Source organism: Archocentrus centrarchus, chromosome 13 (genome assembly GCF_007364275.1).
Source record: "Archocentrus centrarchus isolate MPI-CPG fArcCen1 chromosome 13, fArcCen1, whole genome shotgun sequence".
Lineage (NCBI taxonomy): Eukaryota > Metazoa > Chordata > Actinopteri > Cichliformes > Cichlidae > Archocentrus > Archocentrus centrarchus.
The window spans coordinates 17,331,016-17,356,322 of record NC_044358.1 but is presented as its reverse complement, the minus strand read 5'-3'; the positions used below and the strand labels follow the sequence as shown (position 1 = coordinate 17,356,322).

At 39.6% G+C, this 25,307-nt stretch overlaps 5 protein-coding genes across 5 annotated transcripts; all 5 read right to left on the bottom strand.

Moving 5' to 3' along the window:
* Positions 1-185: 185 nt before the first annotated feature.
* On the bottom strand, positions 186-1,118 carry LOC115790385 (olfactory receptor 1M1-like). The gene has a single exon (XM_030744222.1). The coding sequence runs from the start codon at positions 1,116-1,118 to the stop codon at positions 186-188; it is 933 nt and encodes a 310-aa protein (XP_030600082.1).
* A 4,539-nt stretch (positions 1,119-5,657) lies between these two features.
* On the bottom strand, positions 5,658-10,223 carry LOC115790930 (uncharacterized). Its single transcript, XM_030744954.1, has 3 exons — positions 10,155-10,223; positions 9,786-9,918; positions 5,658-8,477 (listed from the first exon to the last, which is right to left on the bottom strand). The coding sequence occupies exon 3, from the start codon at positions 8,322-8,324 to the stop codon at positions 6,552-6,554; it is 1,773 nt and encodes a 590-aa protein (XP_030600814.1). The 5' UTR covers positions 8,325-8,477; positions 9,786-9,918; positions 10,155-10,223; the 3' UTR covers positions 5,658-6,551.
* Positions 10,224-11,664: 1,441 nt separating this feature from the next.
* Positions 11,665-12,603, bottom strand: LOC115790384 (olfactory receptor 2AT4-like). Its single transcript, XM_030744221.1, has one exon. It carries the CDS (start codon positions 12,601-12,603, stop codon positions 11,665-11,667), a length of 939 nt encoding a protein of 312 aa, XP_030600081.1.
* Positions 12,604-16,329: 3,726 nt separating this feature from the next.
* LOC115790383 (olfactory receptor 2AT4-like) lies at positions 16,330-17,256 on the bottom strand. The gene has a single exon (XM_030744220.1). The coding sequence runs from the start codon at positions 17,254-17,256 to the stop codon at positions 16,330-16,332; it is 927 nt and encodes a 308-aa protein (XP_030600080.1).
* Positions 17,257-20,583: 3,327 nt separating this feature from the next.
* On the bottom strand, positions 20,584-24,886 carry LOC115790381 (olfactory receptor 6F1-like). The gene is made up of 2 exons (XM_030744219.1): positions 23,966-24,886; positions 20,584-20,664 (listed from the first exon to the last, which is right to left on the bottom strand). Exons 1-2 carry the CDS (start codon positions 24,884-24,886, stop codon positions 20,584-20,586), a joined length of 1,002 nt encoding a protein of 333 aa, XP_030600079.1.
* Between the last annotated feature and the right edge of the window lie 421 nt (positions 24,887-25,307).

Here is a 25,307-nt window from a genome sequence, read left to right as displayed (position 1 = left end):
AAACTCACAAAGCAGAATCTGTGCCAGAGTTAAAGTGGAGCACGCAGTGTTTTAACCATTTGATTGTGCAAGATTTGGAAAATTTGCACCTTGGGTAAAGTTATCACTGTATTTTTCTTACAGATTTCTAAACAGTTGAACTGATTATTATTAAGCTCGCACACTCACAGTTCACAAGAATTTAATCAGACGTCAATCTTTCTGAATATCTTAAAGATCTTATTTTTGATTGCTTTCGTCCTGAGACAGTACACAAAAGGATTAACAACAGATGAACCGAGGATGGTCCAAATCACTAAACCCTGACGCTCCTCAAGTGATAATACCACACCTATTCTGGTCAAGACAATGATTACAAATGCGGGGCAATAATGACACGTTACACAAATGAGGTGACTCAGAAGAGTGCTTCCCATTTTCTTTTTGTCATTATTTGAGGATAATTTGACAAAAAATAAGATCCCACAATATGAGAGGGAAATGAAAATGAAAGTGAAAAATAAAATAAAAAATAATATGACAGCAGTTATATTTAAATAGTAATTAGGGTCAACACAAGTGGTTCGTATCACAGCAGCATAGTCACAGAAAGCGTACTTCAGCCTTGAGCTGCAGTGAGGGAGACGTAATATCACTGCAGGAGTAAGAGCCACAAAACCACAGGCAACAACCCACAAGATGTATGTAAGAACAACAACACGTGCATTTGTCAAATAACTATGGTACTGAAAAGGACAAATTGTAGCAATTAATCGATCCAGTGCCATAAATGCTAAAGCAAATCGCTCCATCACAGCTCCCAAGTGGAAAATAAACATTTGAATTAAGCACTGCACATAGGATATGGTATTAACACCAGCAAGTAGAACCCCAATCATTGTCGGAGTGGCACTGGAAGTGTATATTATATCAACAACACCAAGGTTGCAAACCAGAAGATACATCGGTTTATGTAATCTCCTGTCAAAAGTAATACAAAAGATATTTAACGTATTGACAAAAACAGCTATTAGATAGATTATCAGTATAACCACACCAACTGCCTCTGGCCTTACGACTGCATCAAAACCACCTATAATAAAGTGTGTTACAGTAATTGAAGCATTCTGTAAAGACATATTCAACAAAATATTAAATTACAAAAAGTTTCAAGATGCAGGTGAAGAAGTTAAAAAAACATAATTCCTCTCAAAGCAAAAACCTGACAAATATGTTTTAAACCTTTCCCAGTCACCTGAAATCATTAAGACGTATTAATAAGCATTGGCATTTTACATCTCACAAGAACAGTAAGTTTTCAGAGGTCAGCCCCCCTCATCCAATCACAGTGGATATAGGGATGGGCAATCCTCTGTATTTACATATCATCAGAAAGTGCAGGTACATGATGTCATACCCTCCAGTACTGGAATGAGGATGGATTGTGAGGGACGAGCTCTCACTGATTTCTAGTTTGTGTTGTATCATAACTGTGCAGCTCTGATCTGCCCATAACTGTCATAAATCAGAAAGCAGTTTGTTTGTAAAGCAACAGACTGCTTTGTTAATGCAAGGATGCAGTGATTCAAAGAAAACTGACAGCTGATAAAAACTAATAATAAACAAAGATAAGCAACGGCCTATGAGTACAACAAAAATATGCTGTTAAAAAACAATGTCTCACAGAGCCAGGTAGGTTTGGATGGCTTCACTGAAAAAGTGACTGTGAAATCACTTAAAAAGTGCATTTTTATATAGATAGATAGATAGAAATGACTACATCAGAGGGAGAGTACAGGTTGGTGGGCTGCAAAGGTACTGCAGGGGGACAGCAGCAATAGCAGAAATGCAGTTTTAAATTACTCAAAAATATGCATAGTTACATATATAAATTTATTTATTCATATAAAACGTGAATTAAAACTGGTAATAGGAGGTGGTTAGTTTGTCATATTACTCATTACTCTGACCTAAATTTACTGCTCTTGTATTGAAGTTTGACTGAGTAGTGTTCTTTCCCATTATAAGTGTAGGTGCATAATTAGGGCCTCTTTTGTTAGAACGTGGAGCTGAGTGGGAGTGTGGGTTCTAGCTAGCGGTTGATAGCCCTACTGCTCAGATCACTTAGTATGCACAGCCACATCTGTCACAGTCTTTGTGCCTTGCAAGTACACTGCTGCTTCAGCCTTGAACAGTAGTGCTCCAGCATGAGAACATGCCTGCAGCCCCATCCATACATGCAGTGTGTAGTCTACACATCCATCTGGATGTGCTGGGTCAGTCAGCTTGTGAGCACATGTTAGCAGAGCTCTGTTAATCAAACCAGCTGGGAAGCTAATCCCATCTGAACATTAGTACCCCTTGCAGTGGAGTGAATGAGCAGGGATGGGCTGGTTGACTGTGAGGTGGCAGAGCCTGGATAACGGCTCAACAGCTGGTTACACTGAGGCGTTAGGCTCTTTTGTTCCCATCACTCTGCAACAGGATAAATGTGGACTTCTCAGACCACAAGACCTTTTTTCCTGCTCCAGAGTTCAGTATTTATGCTTCCCTCTGTGAGTGGAATTTAAAAGCATAACGGATGAAATCCTCAGTCCCCTAACTCGAGCTGTTTCTGTTAATAATCAGACTTCTCCTGAGCACGGTGCTATTTAAAGCCTGATCTATGGCTAATAAAATGTGGTTGAACGATTTTATACTCCAAGAAATTGGATTTCTTATTTCTTACTGAAACCTGTAACTCAGATTACTCATCCCTCATTGAACTTTGCCCGGGTGGTTATTCCTTTGTAAGCCAGGCTGGGAAGCCTTGCTGCACTGTTTGGAAACCGGTCCTCGTGTAGTTCAGGGAATGTCTGACAATTTTTGTCATCTGAACTACAGCTGATTAAAGTCGGAAATAAGGATCCTTTTTATTGTGCTGTGGTGTATCGCCTGCCTGGCCCTAATAGTTTCCTCTTAAAGGTATTGAGTGACTTTTTATCCTCTACTAAGAAGTCGTCCAGACTGGTTATAGTTGGAGATTTCAACATTCACGCTGATGATTCCAGCCTTACTGCAAGCATCCTGGATTCTTTTCATGTGGCTGGCCTCATGCATACCAAAGGACACACACTGGACTTTGTTTTTACTTTGGGTTTAAATGTTGTCTGTATTTGTTCTGAGGACATTTTTATCTTGGATCAGCACCATATTCTTTTTAACTTATCTTTTCTCTCCTGTTCACCCGTATAGTTAGCTCTCACATTTTAAATAGCTTTTCATTTAATTTGTATTCCCTTTCAGCAGTGTTGCTCTCTTTATTAATCTTTTTGATTGTCATTGCTACGACGGAGTATTAGGGCCACATTGAAAAAAAAAATTAAAATGTGCATTTCGAGAATAAAGTCAAAATTTCAAGAATAAAGTCGTAATTTCGAGAAAAAAAGTCAAAATACTATTTCGAGAATAAAGTCAAAATTTCGAGAATAAAGTCCTAATTTCGAGAAAAAAGTCAAAATACTATTTCGAGAATAAAGTCGAAATTTCGAGAATAAAGTCGTTTCAAGTCAAACAGCTGCCACGCGACGTCTGCTATACCCTCTCCAGTATGCCTTGCGTGGATGAGTTAGTGAAACTATATTTCAAAATCGGTTTTAGTAATAAGGAAATTCTTTCTCTTTTAGCGCATAAACACGGTGTAGTTATAAGTATAAGGACGTTGAAGAGATGGTGCAGAAATCTGTGTCTAGTCAGAAGGAAAAATCACACAGATTTGGAAGAATTGTCCGGATTTGTGCAAAATGAAATAGCTGGCAACGGACAGATGCAAGGATATCGGTGGTTACACCTTCGTGCATTACAGAGGGGGTATGTTGCATCACAAGACACAATAAGGCAGCTGATCAAGTTGTTTGATCCTGAAGGTGTGGAGCTCAGGCGGGCGCGCCGTCTGAGACGCAGGCATTACCGTAATAAAGGCCCAAATCCTCTGTGGCACATGGATTCGTACGATAAACTGAAGCCCTATGGCATTGGCATCAATGGCTGCATTGATGGTTTTAGTCGCTATGTTGTGTGGATGGAAGCCTACAGAACAAACAACGACCCAAAGGTGATTGCTGATTACTTCATCACATCTATTGCGCGCTTGGGAGGATGTCCGGAGCGTCTGCGCGCTGACAGGGGGACAGAAAATGGACATGTTGAAAACATGCTTGTCTTTTTGCGAAGGAACCACACTGACAGTTTTGCAAGAGACCGAAGTTTTGTCTATGGGCGCAGCACCGCAAACCAGCGTATTGAGTTTTGGTGGGGAATCTTGAGAAAACAAAGTGCACAGTTTTGGATCAATCTTTTCCAAACTCTCCAAGATGATGGGCATTTCTCCGGTGATTTTTTGGATAAATGCTTAATTCAGTTCTGCTTCCTAAACCTTGTTCAGGTACGTTTCCGAGCTCATTACCCTTGCTTTCGTTATCCACATCTTCCATCATAAAGTCAGCATTGTTTTAATTAGAGCATATTTGGAATATTAATATTTGGTATTGGAGCGCATAATTCTCAAAAAATTCGCACACCTGACTATTTTTATTAGGACTATGCGCGCAACAGCAGCAACAGAAAAATTAAAAGCTTCAGTATGATGTTTTCGTTATCTTTTTATTCAGGACGAACTTAATGAAGTCGTGACAACCTGGAATTCCCACAAAATAAGGCCAAAGGCGGGTCACGGGGTGACTGGAGGCCGTCCTGTTTTGATGTACACACTTCCAGAGATGCATGGCGCTGAAGACTGTCTTAAGACTATTGATTTGGAGGAGCTGGCCCTATGTAAGGAGGAGTGCACCCCCAAAAGCCAGTACCCCTGTGATGAAACTGTATTTGATCTCTGCTGTCTTCTAATGCAGGAAAAAGGATGGGATGCTCCAAGAGATGCATTTTCTGCTGCTGAATTGTACTTGTTACTAAGAAATGAAATACTGCTAAATATTTAAGGCAGGATAGTCCTCTAAGGACGTTAATTGGTGTGAGCTGTCAGATTTCAGAAGCCTGGTACTGAAACCATGAAGTCCTCTAAATGTGGACAATTTAACAGAGTATAAAAGCTATTTCTACCCATAACATGGGCCTACTTGTAAAACTTTATTTTCACAATGAAAGTATTCCTTTTTTCCCCTCTGACTACCTTAATCAGTGTTTGCTGTGAAGGAGCGATGTATATATGAAGGCTGAAATAATTTGTGGTGGGTTAATTATGCTTTTATTCTTCAATTTAATTTGTGTTAAACTGTCAAGGACTGACTCAACATGAAGGTTACCATAACAGTCTACAAGAATATTGTCTGTAACAATGGCACAACATGCTGGAGTATTAAAAGATTGTATTGTAGAGGATGCAATGTGCACTTAATTTCCTGCAAAATTACTCAGGTGCCAGTCACTAGACACAAAATCTTTAAATAGAAAACTCTTTATTTCACTAACTTTTTGTGCTATCAACTAGCTATTAAGTCTTGATTATTAACTTAACTGATTGTTAAACAGATCATACAGAAATGAAACTGGTGCACTTTTAAAAACATCAAATTATGAACATTCTTTGGTGCATTTGTAAAGAAAATTAAGATAACATAAAAAGAAATAACAATTTCCATTACTTTAAAATGACAAAAAAAATTTAAAAAAAAATAGCATGGCATACTCCCAGAATTAATATGATTTGTGCAGTTACAGATCAATCATGTAAAACTTGTGGCTTCATCACAGTTGTCCTGTGTGTACTTGGGAAACCATATCCTAAGGCACAAAACTGAAATACATTTTTGCAGCAGCAGTTCAATGCAGTTCAGTGACTATATGAAGAAAAAATACATTGTCTAAATTATGAACATACTAAGCAACATAAAACCCTGAAGATGTAACAATGGGAAATGTCACATGAACGGGAAATCTTACATGTGCACATTCACAAATATTGATTAGCCAATTGAAAAGCATAGGAATCCCTTGGAGGATGTAATTGGTATTCACATTAGCTTGCTGTAGCTGCTTAGAACAGATGTAAACGTGTCTATTCACAAGAGTCTGCACATGTTGGTTTTATTTTACAATAACTTTAAATAAAATATGATGCTCACCTACCATATCAAGTGCAGATTCAATCCAACAATATTTTGTCAGTGAAGATTTGAAAAGTATCAATAAGGTCCTAACTGTCTGTTATTTACATTTATTTTATATGAATCACTTATTACAATTTTGTAATAACATCTACACACAAAGACATGTCATTTCCAATTCAGCACCTTTTAAAACAGATATGCAGTTGCTGATAGCTTAGAACCCAGCTTGTGAGAAATGTACTTGAAGTGGCCCTGTAAAAACAGATATCAAAAAAGTCCAGTATAGGCCACTAGTATAACCGGACAGAACAGATGAGACTTGAAGACAAAGTACACCTAAGAAAAGGAAATAAACAGTTGTAGGTGTTTCTATCGGTTAACTAAGGCTGTGATCTTTTTCACCATTTTAAACTTATTAGCCTGGCAACAGCATAGCCAGAATTATGGCTAAGGGGCCACATAATAATGCTACACAATATCCATCACCCAAATGTTGCTTTCAAGAATTTCGTTGAATTCAGCACGAAAGTCAGGGAAATTTTCGTAGCTATCAGGTAGCTGTAGGAACATGCCACATGTTCGTCCTATTGGACGTCTTGTAAAATCAGACATTACTGTAAACTCCACAGTGACACTGTCTGACACAATCAAATCAGAACCTGTGCAGAATCTCAGAAACTTCCCTAGTTTTTCTTCATTGAGTTCTCTGATATACCTTTTGAGATGATGCTCAACCTCTTTTTGCTTTGCTGTCATATCACCTGGAAACTTTAACAGCCTTGTCACCTTTTTAGATGTGGGTTTAAGGTCATCGTACATCTTCCTTAGCTTCTCATAATGCAGACTGATTTGTGGTTTTGCAATATCCCTCCAACAATCAATTACAAACATTGGCTTTTGCACAAGTTCTTTGTGTGAAATTTCAATCAAAATTGATTGTAGATTTTCTGCTGAGGCTCTTCTTCTGCACTCATAGTTGTCAAGGACCTCAAGAAGGTCATCAGCTTCAATGGAAGAGAAGTCCTGTAAAGCCTGTCTGAGGATCTCTCGCTCCTGGCAGCTTACAAACTGAAGAAAGACTTCTGTCAGGTCACTGTACACTACTCCAAATAACATCTCCTCAACAAAAGGGGATGCAAGCTTGATGGGAAGGTAGTGGCAATCTTGGTATCCTCTCAAGAAAATTCTGCCAATAGCTTTCCAGGTGTCAGCCTTGAAATCATGTCTGATGAAGGGCACTTTCACCGATGTACCAAGAGTGCAACGATCATAGAATTCTTGCCAAAAGGCACTAAAGATATCTCTGAGTACCCCTGAGCCACTACCAGCTTCCTCAGAATTATCTGGAAGTAGTCGCCTCACTGTCAGTTGTGTAGTCAGAGTGTCTGGGTCAGAAAATGCTTCAATCATATCATTGAAACAATTTGCGTGGTGTATGGTTAGCATTTTTGTTTGAGGTGAATGGTCAGGTGTTTCAGGCTGATAAATCAGTGTGTCAGCATTATCAAAATCATCTTCTGGATTTGGGCCAAATGTAATTTCTGGGTCAGAGATATTATGTGGATTTTCTCCCAGTGTTACATAGTCGTGAAGAACAACTGCATCATCTGATAATATCTCTGGTAAGATAAAATGGACCTCTGAAGCCACCATGGGATCTGTGGTGACTGGCTGATTTGTAACAATTGACTGGTCAGAGGCAACTTGCTGATGAGGACTGTCCTGATCATTATCTGAGTAATTGGGTGCCGAAGAAAAGGACTGGCTGTCAGAAAATTCAATAATGTCATCCTGGCCATCAAAGTTAGAATTAACATCAGTGTGTTCTGATTCAGTAGAAGAAACATCTACAACTGATTGTTGCTTTGTGGCAATGTAGAAACGCAGCATGGGAAGTTTGATGGTGTCATATATTGTGCCAATTGAGATGTCACCAGATAAGGAATTTTGCTGAAAATCCCAAACATCAAATGTGAAGTCTGATTCATGGCCTTTACTTGAAACACCATTTGGGAAAAAAAGACTTTTCCCTTCTTTCAGGATGTCATTATATCCACCACTGATGTTCATAACAACTTTTCTGGTCCCTCCTCCTTGCTTTGCTCTAACCTGTTTGATTTCAGTATTGTCTTGGTGTATCCAACCTATCTCAACAGTCCGTCTAATGACTCTTCGTCTAGAGTTGGATTTAGAGGTTTTAGGCTCCTCTTCACTTTGTTTGGTTTCCTTTCTTAGTTTCATTTTTTCTCTGAGCTTTTAAAAAAGGCCCATTTTTCGCTTTGAGACAGGTTTCTGATTTTTGCAAAAATTAAAAAGAGCAATTCTGTCTCCATATGAGGGAATGTAGTTAGCCAAAGCTGAATCGTCCATAAGCAAGATGACATCCCTGTCGATCTGTGAAGAATAGGAAAACCACGATAAGGATCATTTGTCATATGTATGCAGAAAACTTTGGAAAGAATCTGCAAATTCATTTGAACAAACTCATGGCATCTTACTCAGGTCATTATACTAAATGGTTGATTATATAGCAAATGATTTGTATGTTATGAATGTAGCCTAACCTTTGTGTGCAATTTGTGACTTTGGGAGATAAGTAAATTAAATGTAAATGTCCATCCACCCATTTTCTTCAGCTTATCTTAGAGCAGAAGGCAGGGTACACCCTGTACAGGTTGCCAGCCTGTAGCAGGGCTAACACAGAGAGAGAGAGAGCGAGAGAGAGAGAGAGAGAGAGAGAGAGAGAGACAACCATTCACACCTATGGGCAATTTAAAATCCTAAATAGAACCCTAACCCCACTAAGTGCATGTCTTTGGCCTGTGAAAGAAAACTGAAGAACACCCACACAAACTCCACGCAAAAAGGTTTGCCAAGGTGGACTCGAACCCAGACCGTCTCACTATGAGACAACAGTTCTAACCACCACACCACCTTTCTGCCCTCAAAATAAATGTAATTTGTAGAAATATACCAACAAAATTATTCAAATGAATTTAAATTTAAAGTTCAAACATTCAAATTCATTCAAACAACAAAAATAGCCCACTAAATTTAGAACCACAAACTATCATCTTATATGGCTAAATTAAATATTAAAATGCAATAACTTGCATTAAATCCATTAATGGTATATTAACATCCCAGGAATAGTTGTGTCAGGGAGGGCATCTGGTGTAAAAATCTTAAAGATAAAATATGTATTTCCATTTGCTGTGGCAACCCGTTATGAACAAGGGAGCAGCTGAAAGAATGACAGCAACAAGATAAGCAGAAAATGGAAGGATTGATGTATTTAAACTAGTAAGTAGTTAACTAGGTGTGTCCTATTTCTATCATTTCGCAACCAAGTCAATATTGAAGAAAAACAGTCACCAAACTATCCCAGTCCAACAATGTATGGATATATCTGTATAGTCTTTCATTCACCTCTGTTGTATATCATTGTCATATCATAAATAATAGATTGACATTTTTTACAGTGGAGCATTTACAAGTGGTAGTGGAAGAAAAGCCTGAATATAAAATCCCTAAAAATGCAAATGAAAACTGGCTGTTATATTGAAATGACCTAATTTGCGGGGCCTCTGCATCTTAAGTTATTATAGCATACACTTTTCCCCGGTTGCATTCTCAGAGAATACCATGATTCACTTGCAGGTTATAGTTGGCTACCCTGTCTGTGTCTCTGTCACATCGCACCTTTTGCTCCTCGATTAGTGTGAGTGCTTCTTCTGGAACCCCCCGATCACGTAGGAAATCTGTCACGGTGATTGCCATTTTTGTCAGTTTCAGAGAAGCGGTTCTCTTCCAGAGTATGGTCCTTTAAACAGATCTAAAAGAGTCACAGGATGTTAACATAAGCAATTAGTTTAAGATGATGACAACTAATAAAAACAAAGTGTACCGTCTGTGATAGCATCTTGCAATTTTAGCTAGCTTGGCCAGTAGATTTTGGCTGCTTGTCACTTTTTATGTGGGAGATTATGAGCGGAGGAATAGCATTGTACTCAAGATTTACATACCGCGTGTGGCTATCAGTCAACAATACAACATGAACACTTCACTTACCTTCTCTCTTCATTAATGTTCACACTCTGGCAGGTAGTGGTCACTTTCCTCACTTAATTTCATGGCCTGTGGGATGTAATACGACGTCTTGACGTTTTGACTTTTTTTCTCGAAATTACGACTTTAATCTCGAAATTTTGACTTTATTCTCGAAATAGTATTTTGACTTTTTTTCTCGAAATTACGACTTTATTCTCGAAATTTTGACTTTATTCTCGAAATGCACAATTTAATTTTTTTTTTTCAATGTGGCCCTAATACGACTTTATTCTCGAAATTTTGACTTTATTCTCGAAATGCACAATTTAATTTTTTTTTTTCAATGTGGCCCTAATACTCCTTCGTACATTGCCTATTAAAATTAGATTAAAATTTTTTATGAGGATTAATATTTTCCCTTTGGTATCTTCCTTTTCACTGTTTGTTCCTCCCCATCTTAGCTTTCCATTTTAGAAATATTTTTACCTGTCTCCTTTACCTGAGCTGCTCAAAGTAACTGATTCAATGAGGCGTCCTTTTGCTCTCTTGACATTTTACCTGCATCTTTATTCAAAAATGTTTTTCTGTCTGTCCCTGTGTGCTCACTAGCTGTCTAATAAAGTTCATCCACCCACTTTAAAAGAGACAAACCCTAAACTTGACCTTTCGCTTCTCAGATATTTTTTTAATGCCAAACTGTTTCCATGGAGTAAACAAAAGTTCTTTGGGTTATTAAACATTAAAAAACATTAAACATTAAAAACATTAAAAAAAAAGTCATTCTGTTATTTCAGTTCAAAATAACAAAGTAATTACTTTATTAATTGATAATAGAAAAAAATGACTTGAAGCATTGTTATTTCGGGGTGGCTGTAGCTCAGGGGGTAGAGCAGGTCACCTACTGATCGGAAGGTCAGCGGTTCAATTCCTGGCTACTCCAGGTTGCATGCCAATGTATCCTTGGGCAAGACATTTAACACAATGCAACCTTTGGAGTGTGAATGTTAGATAAGAAAAAGTACTTAACTTAGTTAATCATGGAAGTGCTTGTATGAACGGGTAAATGTAAACATCTTGTATAAGCACTTTGAGTGCTCAGAGTAGACAAGCGCTATATAAGAACTAGTCCATTTACCATTTATTGTCACAGTGTTGCTCACAAACAAACTTCTTAATAAAGATTTCCAGAAAAAAAATCAAGGACAGGGAATATTTATTCAGAACATTGAGTTGAAATATAAGATTGCGAAGCAGTCTATGCATTTTAATAAAAACTCAAAAATGTGCAAGAGTTAACGGGAAAAGTTTATGCTTCAAAAATCTGGTTATGGAAGGAAATCATCAGCAGACTATTCGCTTAAAAAATGAATGAAACTCGTATCGATAATAATGATTTACAGGTTTTTGCTTCTCACCTAAATAGGATTCAAGGTTTTACAAATCAGAATAAAGTTTAGAAAATGCTTAAATGAATATTCCAACATTTGTGCCCATTATTTTACAAGTAAGTGCACTCATAGTTTACAGGACTCTAGCCAAAAGTGCCAAACTTTTTGAATATCTTAAATATCTTACTTTTAATTTCTTTTGTCCTAAGACAGTACACAAAAGGATTAACAAGGGATGGGCCGAGGATGGTTCCAATTAATAAACCGTGGCGCTCTTCGAGGGTTAATACCACACCAAACCTGGTCAAGATACCAGTGACAAATATAGGACAGTAAAAGCATATTACACAAATGAGGTGACTCACAAGAGTGCTCCCCATTTTCTTTTTCTCTTTTTTTGAAGATAATTTCACAAAAAATAAGATCCCACAATAAGAGAGACAAATGAAAATGAATGTGGAAACTAACACAGTGAATGCTATAATGGCACCTTGATTGAAATATTTATCAGGGTCAGCACAAGTGCTTCGTATTAGAGCAGCAAAGTCACAGAAAGTGTACTTCAGCCTTGAGCTGCAGTGAGGGAGAGGGACAACTGCTGCAAGCATAGAAACCACAAAAGCACAGGCAACAATCCACAGAATGTATGTAATTACGAGTGTGCATGTATTAGTTAAATAACTCTCATAGTGAAAAGGACAAATTATAGCAATTAGTCGATCAAATGCCATATCTGTTAAAGCAAACAACTCCATTATTGTTCCCAAGAGAAAAGCACACATTTGAATTAAGCACTCCACATAGGATATGGTATTAACACCAGCAAGTAGAACCCCAATCATTGTCGGAGTAGTACTAGTGGTATACAGTATGTCAACAACAGCAAGGTTGCAAATGAGAAGATACATGGGTTTATGTAACTGCTTGTCAAAAACAATGAAGAGGATATTTACCAAACTGGCAAAAACAGCAAGAAGATAGGTTATCAGCATAACCACACCAACTGCCACCGGCCTTTTGACTGTGTCAAAACCACCTATAATGAAGTGTGTTACTTTGATAGAAGCATTCTGTAAAGACATATTCATCAAAATGTTAAAAAAATAAATTTCAAATTTTAAATGAATTTCAATTTGAAGTAAAAATAAAACAAAAATGAACAATTCTTCTCAAAGTAAAAGGTGGTTAAATATACTTCAAATATTTAGTGGCCATAAACAAGGGAAAAAAAAAGAAAAATAATAACCCTGCTAAAGCCAAATGTTACCAACACCAAATCTGAGCTTTGGCATTTTAAGTCTCACAAGAATGGTGAGTTTTCACTGGGCAGCTCCCGCATCCAATCACACTGCTTTTAGTGATGTACAATCCTCTGTATTTACATATCACCAGAGATCGCAGATACATGATGTCATCTCCCCCAGTGGTGAGATAAGGATGGATTGAAATCATTAGTAACTTTTAATTCCACCAAAGCCAATCTCACAGTTTACATTCTTTTATGAACTTTTACTTTGGCTCTTTTTATGAGAGAACCATGAAATAATAATTTTAACTACACTAAATATTGGAATGGAGCGCCTGTAGGATGGACAGTGAAAAATAATAAGAGCTATGTGTAAATCTGCCTTTTACATGCAGATCTTGAGTTCTTTATAAAATACACTGTAGACGGTGCCTGGGTGGCTTAGTTGTGAAGCCGGGGACCACATATGTATGCCGCGGTGCGGGCAGCGTGGGTTCGCGTCCCGGCCTGTCGCCAATTTGCCCACGTGTCTTCCCCTGTATCTTTCTTTGCCATCTGTACACACATAAGCAATGTCTCCCAGTTTAAGCTGTGAAAAATCCAATATAATTAAACATAGCAACAGGTGCCACTTGATTTGTAGTTTGTGTCAGGCCATACCTGGGCATAATTAATTACTGGGCTGTAATTACTAGTGTACATGTATTTGTTAAATAACTATGATAGTGAAAAGGATCAATTATAGCAATGGGCTAAATGAAGTTGGGACCACCTTAATGCAGAGCAGAATTCAAAAGCACTTCTTGTGTTGTGAAGACCAATAAATCTATTTATCTAAAATTCCCCACTCACCCTGTGGGAGGTCTTTGTCCTCCAAGCTGGGGTCTACCAAAGGTCTGGGAGCTTGAGGATCCTGGGCAGTATCTTAGCTGTTCCCAGGACTGCAGTCTTCTGGACAGAGATCTCAGATATCATTATTGGAATCTGCAGGAACTTTGTGACCCCTAAACCAGAGCTTCCCAGTTTAGGGGTCACTGCCCCAAACGTTCCGATTATCACGGGGATTACTTTTTTTCTGCTTTTTTGGGGGGGGGGGGTTGTTATTTTTAAGCCTGTCTGGCAGTTTTTGCAATCAGATTCATGATCCGAATACACTGTTGTGCCAAACAAATTAGCTTTTACAAGAAGAGCTCTATAATTTCTCTATAGGCTACTGTTGTTAATGATTGTCTTTTTATTTTATTTGTTCATTTATTTCTATTACTGTCCACACAAAACAACTGCCAGGTCTGACAGGTAGGAAGAAAAGACTGAGAAGAAAGGGGAAAAAAGGGGGGGGGGGGCATCAATATACATATGACCAGGAAGTAGAAGTCAGCTAAGTACTGACTTACTTACTACTAAGTAAGCACCCCAGTTCACTACACCCAACCGCAGGGCAGAGAAGGCAGGTCCAAGGTTTGAACTGTGCTAAGTCTAAGCTGGCCACATGTGGGAAACCACCACCCACTCATCTTACCCAGGCCATACTTGATACAGATGTTCCTGTATACTATGCCAACCACTTGGTTACGGCATTCCATGTATGTCCCACCTGCTAGCATCTTGCACCCTGCTGTTATGCGCTGGATTGTCTCAGGGGCATCTCTGCACTGCCTGCACCTGGGAACTAGCCTGGTGTGGTAGACTCCAGCTTCTATCAGTCTTGTGCTTAGAGTTTGTTCCTGTGCTGCCATGATTAGTACAGGGGCCTGTCCTTCCATGCTCCGTGCATGGTAAGGAGCTTTCTTGTCTGGATGTCAGTGGCTTGATGTCAGCTTATTATCCCAGCAGGGTATCTAATGACCAGCAGAGTGTAGGTGTTGACTGCCCAGATCTTGTTCTTCTTATTCAACTGACTCCTGAGGACTTGCCTTACTCTTGGCGGTTGCATCTTTCCAAGCAGCTTCTTCATGGTTTCTATTGGCCTGTGGGAATCCAAGGTACTTGTAGCTCTCTTCAGTGTCTACAATGTTGCCTTCTGTTAGTGCAATCAATTCTGACTACCTTTCCTCTCTTTGTTATCATCCAACTACACTTCTCCAGTCTGAATGACATTTCAGTGTCATTGCTGTGGATTCTAGTAGTGTGGATCAGTGAATCGATGTCTCATTCACTCCTGGCATTCAGATTAATGTCATTTTGGATTCAAGGATTCTTTATTGTCATTTGCATCACATTTATATGCAGTGGAATGAAAGGTCCCAGTTTTGCCTTTTAAGAAGAATAAATATAAAGAAAGTAACAATAATATAAAAGAAAAATAGACATATATACCTATACACACACACACTCACCTACACTCAAACACACACATCTACCCCCCACCCCCCACCCCACACACACACACACAGACACACACACAATCACATATATACACACAGCCATACCCATACACATAGACAATAATAATCTAGTCTTGTTAATGATCTGGCTGAGGGGGTTATGGTCTACACAGAACAGCAGTGGGGACAGAGCATTTCCTTGGTAAATTCCAGACTTGATGGTGACTTGTGCAATTGGCTTGAAGTTGGCATCTAGTGTTTTTTTCCACATCTCCACTGAATTCCAGATGAAGACTCTTAAGATCCTGTTGATCTTGTACAGTTCTAGCCATTCCAGGATCCATATGTGAGGTACTGAGTCTTACGCTTTCTTGTAATCAATCCAGGTGGTGCACAAGTAGGTCAGTCTGGTCTCGCAGTCTTGAGCAACTGCTCTATCTACCAGCAGCTTCTTTTTTGGATCTCTGGTGTTACTGTCAATTCCTTTCTGGGCCCCAGTCATGTATTGAGCCATGTGCATGTTCATCTTAGCTGCTATGATGCCCGACAGGAGTTTCCATGTTGTACTGAGGCAGGTTATTGGCCAGTAGTTGGATAGGTCCAGCCCTTTCTGGGGGTCCCTGGGGATCAGGACTGTCTGGCCTTTGGCCATTAGCAGCTGGTTCATTTGTGCTGTCAGGCGCACAGGGAGTACAGTCATTGCTGGACTGGAAATGGAGGTGTACAGTATATCAACAACAGCAAGGTTACAAATGAGAAGATACACTGGTTTATGTAATCTCTTGTCAAAAATAATAAACATGATATTTGCCATATTATATTATTATATTATAATAAAGTGTGCCACTTTGATCGGAGCATTCTGTAAAGAAAAAATCAGTAACTTCATTCATCAAACTCTGAATAAAAAAAGAATTTAAAAACTATTCCAGAAAGCATAATGTCTCTCTGTGTCAGTGTTAAATCAAACCCCAACAGTGCAAATTGTGAGTGTGATTTTTTTTTCTATAGATAAGGTTTATATTTTTAATAGATAATATGCTACAATGATATGATATGATACAATTCAGTTAAATACAATTTTTTATAACTCTGAACAGAATAAAAAGACATTAGAAAATGCCTAAAGGAATACATTACATTATTTCAGCACAGTAAAAATAATAAATAACAAATAAAATTAAGGAACTTTTACAAGAAAGGTGTACTCACATTTAACAAAACTCTAGTCAGAGATGTTAACCTTTTTTAAATACTTTAAAGATCTTATTTTTAATTTCTTTTGTCCTAAGAGAGTACACAAAGGGATTTACGAGAGATGGACCGAGGATGGTCCAAATCCATAAACCCTGACGTTCCTCAAGAGTTAACACCACACCTACTCTGGTCAAGGCAATGAGAACAAATAAAGGACAGTAATAACATGCTACAATGATCAAATGACTCACACAAGTGCTTCCCATTTTTGTTTTGTCCTTAAGGGATGAAAATTTTATGAAAAATCCAATCACAAAGTATGAAAGGCAAATAAAAATGAAGGTAAAAAAAAAGAAAAATGACAATATGATGGCACCTTCATTGAAAGAACTGTTGGGATCGATACAGGTGGTTCGTATGACAGCAGCATAGTCACAGAAAGCGTACCTCAGCCTGGAGCTGCAGTGAGGAAGTCGAACCAGACTTGCAGATGGAACAGCCACATAAACACAAGTACCAACCCAGAGCATACATGCAAGAACAACAGTACGTGTGTTTGTTAAATAAGTGTGGTATTGAAAAGGAAACATTATAGCAATTAATCGATCCAATGCCATAATTGCTAAAGCAAACAGCTCCATCACCATTCCCAATTGGAAAACAAACATTTGAATTAAGCATTCTACATAGGATATGGTATTAACACCAGCGATCAGAACCCCAATCATTGTTGGACTGGAATTGGAGGTGTATAAGATATCAACAACAGCAAGGTTACAAATGAGAAGATACATGGGTTTATGTAATCTCTTGTCAGAAATAATGAAGATGACATTTACCATATTGGCAAGAACAGCTAGAAGATAGATTACCAGCATAACGACACCAACTGCAACAGGTCTTCTAACTGAGTCAAAACCACCTATAATGAAGTGTGTTACTTTGATTGAAGCATTCTGTAAAGACATGTTTAAATGCGTTTGAAGAAGCAGAAAAAACAAAGAAAACCACTCGTCTCAATGCAAAGAATGGTGAAAAATATATTATATATATATGTATATACACAAGCAATTGTTATCAGAGTTCACAAAGATGTCTCTGAGCCCACTCAAACAGCTTTGTGTTTACCAGACAATATCTAAGCCTATGCTTTTAAGGCTTGCAATGACAGTAAATTTTCATTGGCCAGCACCCTCTTCCAATCACACTGGATATAAAAATGGGCAGTTCCCATATTGCAAAAGGATGATGTCATCCTCTTCAATAGCAGGATAATGGTAGATTAGGAGACAATAATTTTTGATTCCAACTTTGTTTTGTTTTATTTGAGTGTCATTCTGTTTATGTACTATTATAATACAGTGGACAAAACACACAAACACACTGCTTGTCTTCTCAAATGCTAGCAGCCAGTTAGGAATGCTTCTCTTTTTGTTGTTTTAGAATGCCAGCATCCTGGGGGCCCCTCTTTACTCAGACTGTTTTTTGAGGACACCAGTTGAGGATCTTTCAGGTTTTCTTTTCTCAACCTAGAGATTCATGAACTTCTCTTATAGAGCCAGCTTGTTCTATTTTGTAAAAGTACACAACATTATTATATGATATCTGTGTTACTTTTTTGTTTATTTTTCAGAATGAAATTTTTTTGGATGTTTTGTGACTAAAATCAAACCGACAAAGTGAGTGATGACAATAAACTAGCTGCTTAAGCAGAACAGGTAAGAATAGGTAACAAAGCGCACTGATCTTATTACTTATCCATCCATCCATTTTTTTCTGCTTATCTGGGGCTGGGTCGCGGGGTCAGCAGCCTAAGCAGAGAAGCCCAGTCTTCCCTCTCCCCAGCTACCTCTACCAGCTCATCCAGAAGGACTCCAAGGCATTCCCAGGCCAGCCAAGAAATATAACCTCTCCAGTGTGTCCTGTGTCTACCCTGGGGCCTCCTCCCGGTAGGACATGCCCGGAACACCTCACCCAAGAGGTGCCCAGGAAGTATCCTAGTCAGATGCCCAAGCCACCTCAGCTTGCTCCTCTCGATGTGGAGGAACAGTGGCTCTACTCTGAGCCCCTCCCCAACGGCTGCACTCCTCACCTTATCTCTAAGGGAGAGGCCAGCCACCCTTCAGAGAATGCTCATTTCTGCCGCTTGTATTCGCGATCTTATTCTTTCAGTCACTACCCAAGGCTCGTGACCATAGGTGAGGGTAGGGACATAGATCGACTGATTAAATCGACAGCTTTGCTTTTACGCTCAGCTCCCTCTTCACCACGATAGACAGATGCAATGTCTGCATGACGACAGATGCAGCCCCAATCTGTCTGTTGATCTACCGTTCCCTTCTCCCATCACTCGTGAACAAGACCCCAAGATAATTAAACTCCTCCACCTGGGGCAGGAACTTGTCCCTGAGAGGGCACTCCACCCTTTTCCAGTTGAGGACCATGGCCTGAGACTTAGAGGTGCTGATTCTCATGCCAGCCACTTCACACTCAGCTGTGAATCAATCCACTGCGAGCTGGAGGCCACCACCTGACAACAGGACCGCATCATCCGCAAAGTGCAGAGGCAAGATTCTCAGGCCACCAAGGCAGAAGCCTTGCACCATATGGCTACTTCTAGAAATTCTGTCCATAAAAATTATGAACAGAACCGGTGACAAAAGGCAGCCCGGGCAGCCTCTTCCATGAATCACCTCCTTATCGTGGTGGAGGGGTTTGTGTGTCCCAGTGATCCCAGGAGCAATGATGTCTGGGGGGCTTGTCCCCCTTGTAGGGTCTCCCATGTCAAATTGGTCCTGGGTGAGGGGCCAGACAAAGAGCGATTCAGAATCCACGGGTTTCTGGAAGAGCACACGTAGGCTGCCATGATAGACGCTACTTCCGGTGTTCGGTTTTATACTTTTGGTTACCCAAAGTCAGAGCCAGATTTAATGACAAAATTCGGTTACTTTGTGCTGTAACAGGCGGCTTTATTAGTTGGAACATGAGCTCGGGTTCAACTTGTGCTGTTGTCGGTTGTCACTACATCAGTCTGTACATTTTTTCAAATTATTTTATTCTGTAAATTTGTTCATTTTCCCCCAAATTATACTACCCAGTTGCACATCCTATTACCGTATTTTTTCCTTATGTTTTAAGTTTTCCTTTAATGCACAGCCTCTTATTTTTTTACGTTATTTTTTTTATAGTGTGACACTACAGCATACAGCCTACACAAAGCTTAAACAATGCCTGCCTTCATGTAAACACGTAGCAGTTAGCAAGATGACAGCTGCGTGTCTCCCCGATCACAGCCTTCAGCCAGTCCAGTGTTTCTGTTTCAGTGATCTGAACGCTCTGATATCCAGATCAGTGATATACCTTCCACAGAATAGCTGCAGCATCACTACATGATTTCCCTAATCCGCGATACAGGAACAGGTGACTGTCTCCACCGCTCCACTTTCCCTTAGCATGACCCATGCTAAGCGCTTAGCTTGGCCGATGCGCTGGCTCGGCTCTACAGCTGCTTTAAGGAAAACAACGTTGCCTTGTTTGTTCAGCATTACTTTATTGATTTTATTGCTTTGAAGGTAATCTGGTGCTCTTATAATTACGTGATTCCCCGCCATCAACACCTTCGGAAAAAACAAGGTAACTGATAATGTCGATGTAGCTGACTTCAGGCCATAATTTCATGTCATTTACACAAGTGACGGGTGAGGCACTGTTATCTTGCTGCTTTTTAAAACATCCTTGCAATGTATCCACCTCCGATGTGGTACCATTTAGGCCAGGTAAAAGAAACTGCAGTGTCAAAATGTTTAAATGAACGGCAAGTGTGTAAGCCCGCAACCGTAAACAACAGCGCAAACGGAAGTAAACTACCGGTTTCCGCTATGAATTATGAGTAGTGGCGCGAAGTCAGGAATACTGTGGATACCCCTATGGAAATGGGGCCCACCCTCCTGTAGGCCCAACGCCTGCAGGAGGCATCGTAGGGGTCGGGTGCAGTGTGTGTCGGGTGGTGGACCAAGGCGGAGGCCCTGGCCAACTGATTCCCGGCTATCAAGACTGTCTACTCTGACATGGAATGTCACCTCTCTGGTGGGGAAGGAGCCTGAACTAGTGCACAAGGTTGAGAGATACTGGTTAGATATAGTTGGGCACACATCAACACATGGCCTGGGCTCTGGAACCAGTCTCCTAGAGAGGGGCTGGACTCTGTTCCAGTCTGGAGTTGCCCTTGTGAGAAGCGGCGAGCTGGGGTGGGTATTCTTGTATCCCCCCGGCTTGCTGCCTGTACATCGGAGTCTTCACCAGTAGACGAGAGGGTTGCTTCCCTGCACCTTCAGTCCGGGCAGTGGGTTCTCACTGCCAATCAACCTCTCCTCTCTCTGTTTGTCAAAACGCATCAATTAATGACTTCCAGTGTCATAGCTATCTTTTCTGCTTCCAAATATTAAATATTATCCTTGGATTCCAAACTCCTGAGTCTGGAAAGTAAAAAAAAATCTTGACATTTTAGAAACAAAATAATTATAGGGGCAGTGGAAATAAATAATTGCTTAAGTTGATTAGTTTTGGATTAATTAAAAATATGTGATTATTTAGAGCATAGCAGGAAAGAACATAGTTTATCTATCTATATATATATATATATATATATATATATATATATATATATATATATATATATATATATATACACTGCTCAAAAAAAAACAAAGGGAACACTTAAACAACACAATATAACTCCAAGTAAATCAAACTTCTGTGAAATCAAACTGTACACTTAGGAAGCAACAGTGATTGACAATCAATTTCACATGCTGTTGTGCAAATGGAATAGAGAGCAGGTGGAAATTATTGGCAATTAGCAAGACACACTCAATAAAGGAGTGGTTCTGCAGGTGGGGACCACAGACCACTTCTCAGTACCTATGCTTTCTGGCTGATGTTTTGGTCACTTTTGAATGGTGGTGGTGCTTTCACACTTGTGGTAGCATGAGACGGACTCTACAACCCACACAAGTGGCTCAGGTAGTGCAGCTCATCCAGGATGGCACATCAATGCGAGCTGTAGCAAGAAGGTTTGCTGTGTCTGTCAGCGTAGTGTCCAGAGGCTGGAGGCGCTACCAGGAGACAGGCCAGTACACCAGGAGACGTGGAGGAGGCTGTAGGAGGGCAACAACCCAGCAGCAGGACTGCTACCTCCTCCTTTGTGCAAGGAGGAACAGGAGCCCTGCCAGAGCCCTGCAAAATGACCTCCAGCAGGCCACAAATGTGCATGTGTCTGCACAAATGGTTAGAAACTGACTCCATGAGGATGGTATGAGGGCCTGACGTCCTCAGATGGGGGTTGTGCTCACAGCCCAACACCGTGCAGGACGCTTGGCCAGAGAACACCAGGATTGCCAAATTTGCCACTGGCGCCCTGTGCTCTTCACAGATGAAAGCAGGTTCACACTGAGCACATGTGAGAGACGTGACAGAGTCTGGAGACGCCGTGGAGAGCGATCTGCTGCCTGCAACATCCTTCAGCGTGACCGGTTTGGCAGTGGATCAGTAATGGTGTGGGGTGGCATTTCTTTGGAGGGCCGCACAGCCCTCCATGTGCTCGCCAGAGGTAGCATGACTGCCATTAGGTACCGAGATGAGATCCTCAGACCCCTTGTGAGACCATATGCTGGTGCGGTTGGCCCTGGGTTCCTCCTAATGCAGGACAATGCTAGACCTCATGTGGCTGGAGTGTGTCAGCAGTTCCTGCAAGATGAAGGCATTGAAGCTATGGACTGGCCCGTCCGTTCCCCAGACCTGAATCCGATTGAGCACATCTGGGACAACATGTCTCACTCCATGCACCAACGTCACGTTGCACCACAGACTGTCCAGGAGTTGCTGGATGCTTTAGTCCAGGTCTGGGACGAGATCCCTCAGGAGACCATCCACCACCTCATCAGGAGCATGCCCAGGCATTGTAGGGAGGTCATACAGACATGTGGAGGCCACACACAATACTGTGCCTCATTTTGACTTGTTTTAAGGACATTACATCAAAGTTGGATCTGCCTGTAGTGTTTTTCCACTTCAATTTTGTGTGTAACTCCAAATCCAGGCCTCCATTGATTAATAAATTTGATTTCCATTGATGATTTTTGTGTGATTTTGTTGTCAGCACATTCAACTTTGTACAGAACACAGTATTCACTGAGAATATTTCATTCATTCGGATCTAGGATGTGTTATTTGAGTGTTCCCTTTATTTTTTTGAGCAGTGTATATATGAGTTATTTTGAGGGAAGAATAAATTTACACTGTTATATAAGCTGCACACAGACTACTTTTCATTGTGTCAAAGTGTCATTTTGTAAGTGTTGTCCCATGAAAAGATAGACTTAAATATCTGCAGACATGTGTGGGGTGTATTCACTTTTCTGATACTCTCTCTCTATATATATGTGTGTGTGTGTGTGTGTATGTATATATGTATGTATTGTTTTTTTTTAACAATTATATAGAACGCAAACATTTGAAATGTTCAAACAGTTGAAATAAATAATTGCTAAAGTTGATTAGTTTTTGTTGATTAATTGAAAATATGATTATTTAGAGTAAAGCAGGAAAAAACACTCTTTTTTAAATATATATATTTACTGGTTTTAACAATTATATAGAACACAAACATACAAAGAGAACAAAAAAAACAAAACAAACAGAACTCTACATTTGGCCTATAGACACATTCAGGAGTCTTAGTCAAGTGATGCATTTATAAAAAAAGATCCAAAAAGTAAATAGCACTTAGAAAAAGTATTACATATTACAAGACAGTATACCTCAATGCTATAGCAGGAATGCTCTTGTGAGAACTGTGGAAATGTTCAGCCCAATATATGTCAAAAACACATTGTCCTTACAGTGCAAATGACATGCCAAATAATCCACAGAGACATAATTGAGTTTAACTTTCTGCCATTGTATGTTGGAGGGGATTTTCTCAGTATAAGTACTACAAAACAGAATTATTCATCTCTTCTCTGCCAGAGTCAAATCATCAGAATCAGAATCAGAAGGTTTTATTGCCATATGGGTGAACAGATTCACAGCATTAGGAAATTGCTGCGGTACTTCGTGCTTACAGAAAAAACAAATAAGTATAAAAACTATAAGACAATATACAAGTATACAAATTGCAAATATACAGAGATATTAGTACTATAACTATAACACAATATTACAAAATTACAAAATATACAGTGCAGAGTAATATGTACATCAGTGCAATCAGACAGGTGCATAGACATAGGGTCATCAGCGTTTGTGGAGGGTGGTGGTAACAGTCTTAGGGTTATTGTTCATGAGTCCAACAGCAGAGGGGAAGAAACTGTTCTTATGGCGGGAGGTTCTGGTCCGTATGGACCGTAGCCTCCTGCCTGAGGGGAGAGGGTCAAAAAGTCTGTGCCCAGGGTGAGAGTGGTCGGCTGTGATCCGACCTGCACGCCTCAGTGTCCTGGAGGTGTACAGGTCCTGGAGAGATGGGAGGTTACAGCAAAGTGATGCATTTGGTGTTAAAACCAACAATTCTGTTATGTAACGCTCAGAAAATTCACACCCAAGTCAGTACAGGTGATATCTGTGGTTTTCTAAACAGAAATTATACTCATAGTTCACAAGACTTTAGCCAGATGTGAGTACCTTTCTGAAAATCTTAAAGATCTTATTTTTAATTTCTTTTGTACTAAGACAGTACACAAAAGGATTTACAAGACATGGACTGATGACAGCCCCAATTAATAAACCCTGGCGTTCCTCAAGAGTTAATACCACACCAAACCTGGTTAAGACCATGTGAATAAATGCAGGACAGTAATGAATGATTACACAAATCAAGTGACTTACAACAGTGCTCCACATTTTCCTTTTTTCGTTTCTTGAAGATAATTTTACAAAACAGAAGATCCCACAATATGAAAGACAAATTAAAATGAAAGTGCTGAATAAAATGATAAATGCAATAGTGGCAGCAAAATTGAAATACATCTCAGGGTCAACACAAGTGGTTCGTATTACAGCAGCATAGTCACAGAAAGCGTACTTCAGCCTTGAGGTGCAGTGAGGGAGAGGAACAACTGTTGCAGGTATAAAAGACACAAAACACCAACCTACAATCCACAGGAAGTAGGTAAGAACAAGGGTACGTGTATTTGTTAAATAACTACGATAGTGGAAAGGATAAATTATAGCAATTAATCGATCAAATCCCATAACTGCTAAAACAAATGACTCCATCCCTGCTCCCAAATGAAAAATGCACATTTGAATTAAACACTCCACATAGGATATGGTGTTAACACCAGCAAGGAGAACCCCAATCATTGTTGGGCTGGAACTGGAGGTGTACAGTATATCAACAACAGCAAGGTTGCAAATGAGAAGATACATTGGTTTATGTAATCTCTTGTCAGAAATAATAAACATGATATTTGCCATATTAGCAAAAAGAGCAAGAAGATAGGTTACCAGTATAACTGCACCAATTACAATAGGTTTTCTGACTGTGTCAAATCCACCTATAATAAAGTGTGCCACTTTGATTGAAGCATTCTGTAAAGACATATTCGAGTTGAAGCTAAAGAAGAAGAAAAAAACAAATTATAATATATTATATGGTAAATCTTGAGCAGTTACGAGGCGTTGTTATCAGATTTCAGAAAAACACCTTTGATCTCAGTTAGACAACTTTGGATTTATCAGACAGTATCTACACTTTTTTAAAATTTTAAAGCCTGCAAGAGCAGTCAATTTTCATTGGATAGTTCCCTCTTCCAATCAAATTGGATATAAGAATAGGCAATCTCCACATTACATCAGATATTGAAAAAAATTTCATCCCAGGATAAGGGTAACAGGATAAGGGTAGATTAGAAGACAATAATAATTTTCATTGAATTAAATTAATGCTCATATGCTTACAGTAACCTATATTTTTGTTTCTTGTCAGATTTGGCTACAGCTTGGCATCGAGCCACATGTGGGT

Coding starts and splice junctions, on each gene's coding strand:
- LOC115790385 (XM_030744222.1), bottom strand. CDS start 1,118: ATGTCTTTACAGAATGCTTCAATTACTGTAACACACTTTATTATAGGT.
- LOC115790930 (XM_030744954.1), bottom strand. CDS start 8,324: ATGAAACTAAGAAAGGAAACCAAACAAAGTGAAGAGGAGCCTAAAACC.
- LOC115790384 (XM_030744221.1), bottom strand. CDS start 12,603: ATGTCTTTACAGAATGCTTCTATCAAAGTAACACACTTCATTATAGGT.
- LOC115790383 (XM_030744220.1), bottom strand. CDS start 17,256: ATGTCTTTACAGAATGCTTCAATCAAAGTAACACACTTCATTATAGGT.
- LOC115790381 (XM_030744219.1), bottom strand. CDS start 24,886: ATGTCTTTACAGAATGCTTCAATCAAAGTGGCACACTTTATTATAGGT. Junction 20,665..23,965: donor TCTTTAAGATTTTCAGAAAG/GTACTCACATCT, acceptor TTTGACAAACAG/AGAGAGGAGAGGTTGATTGG.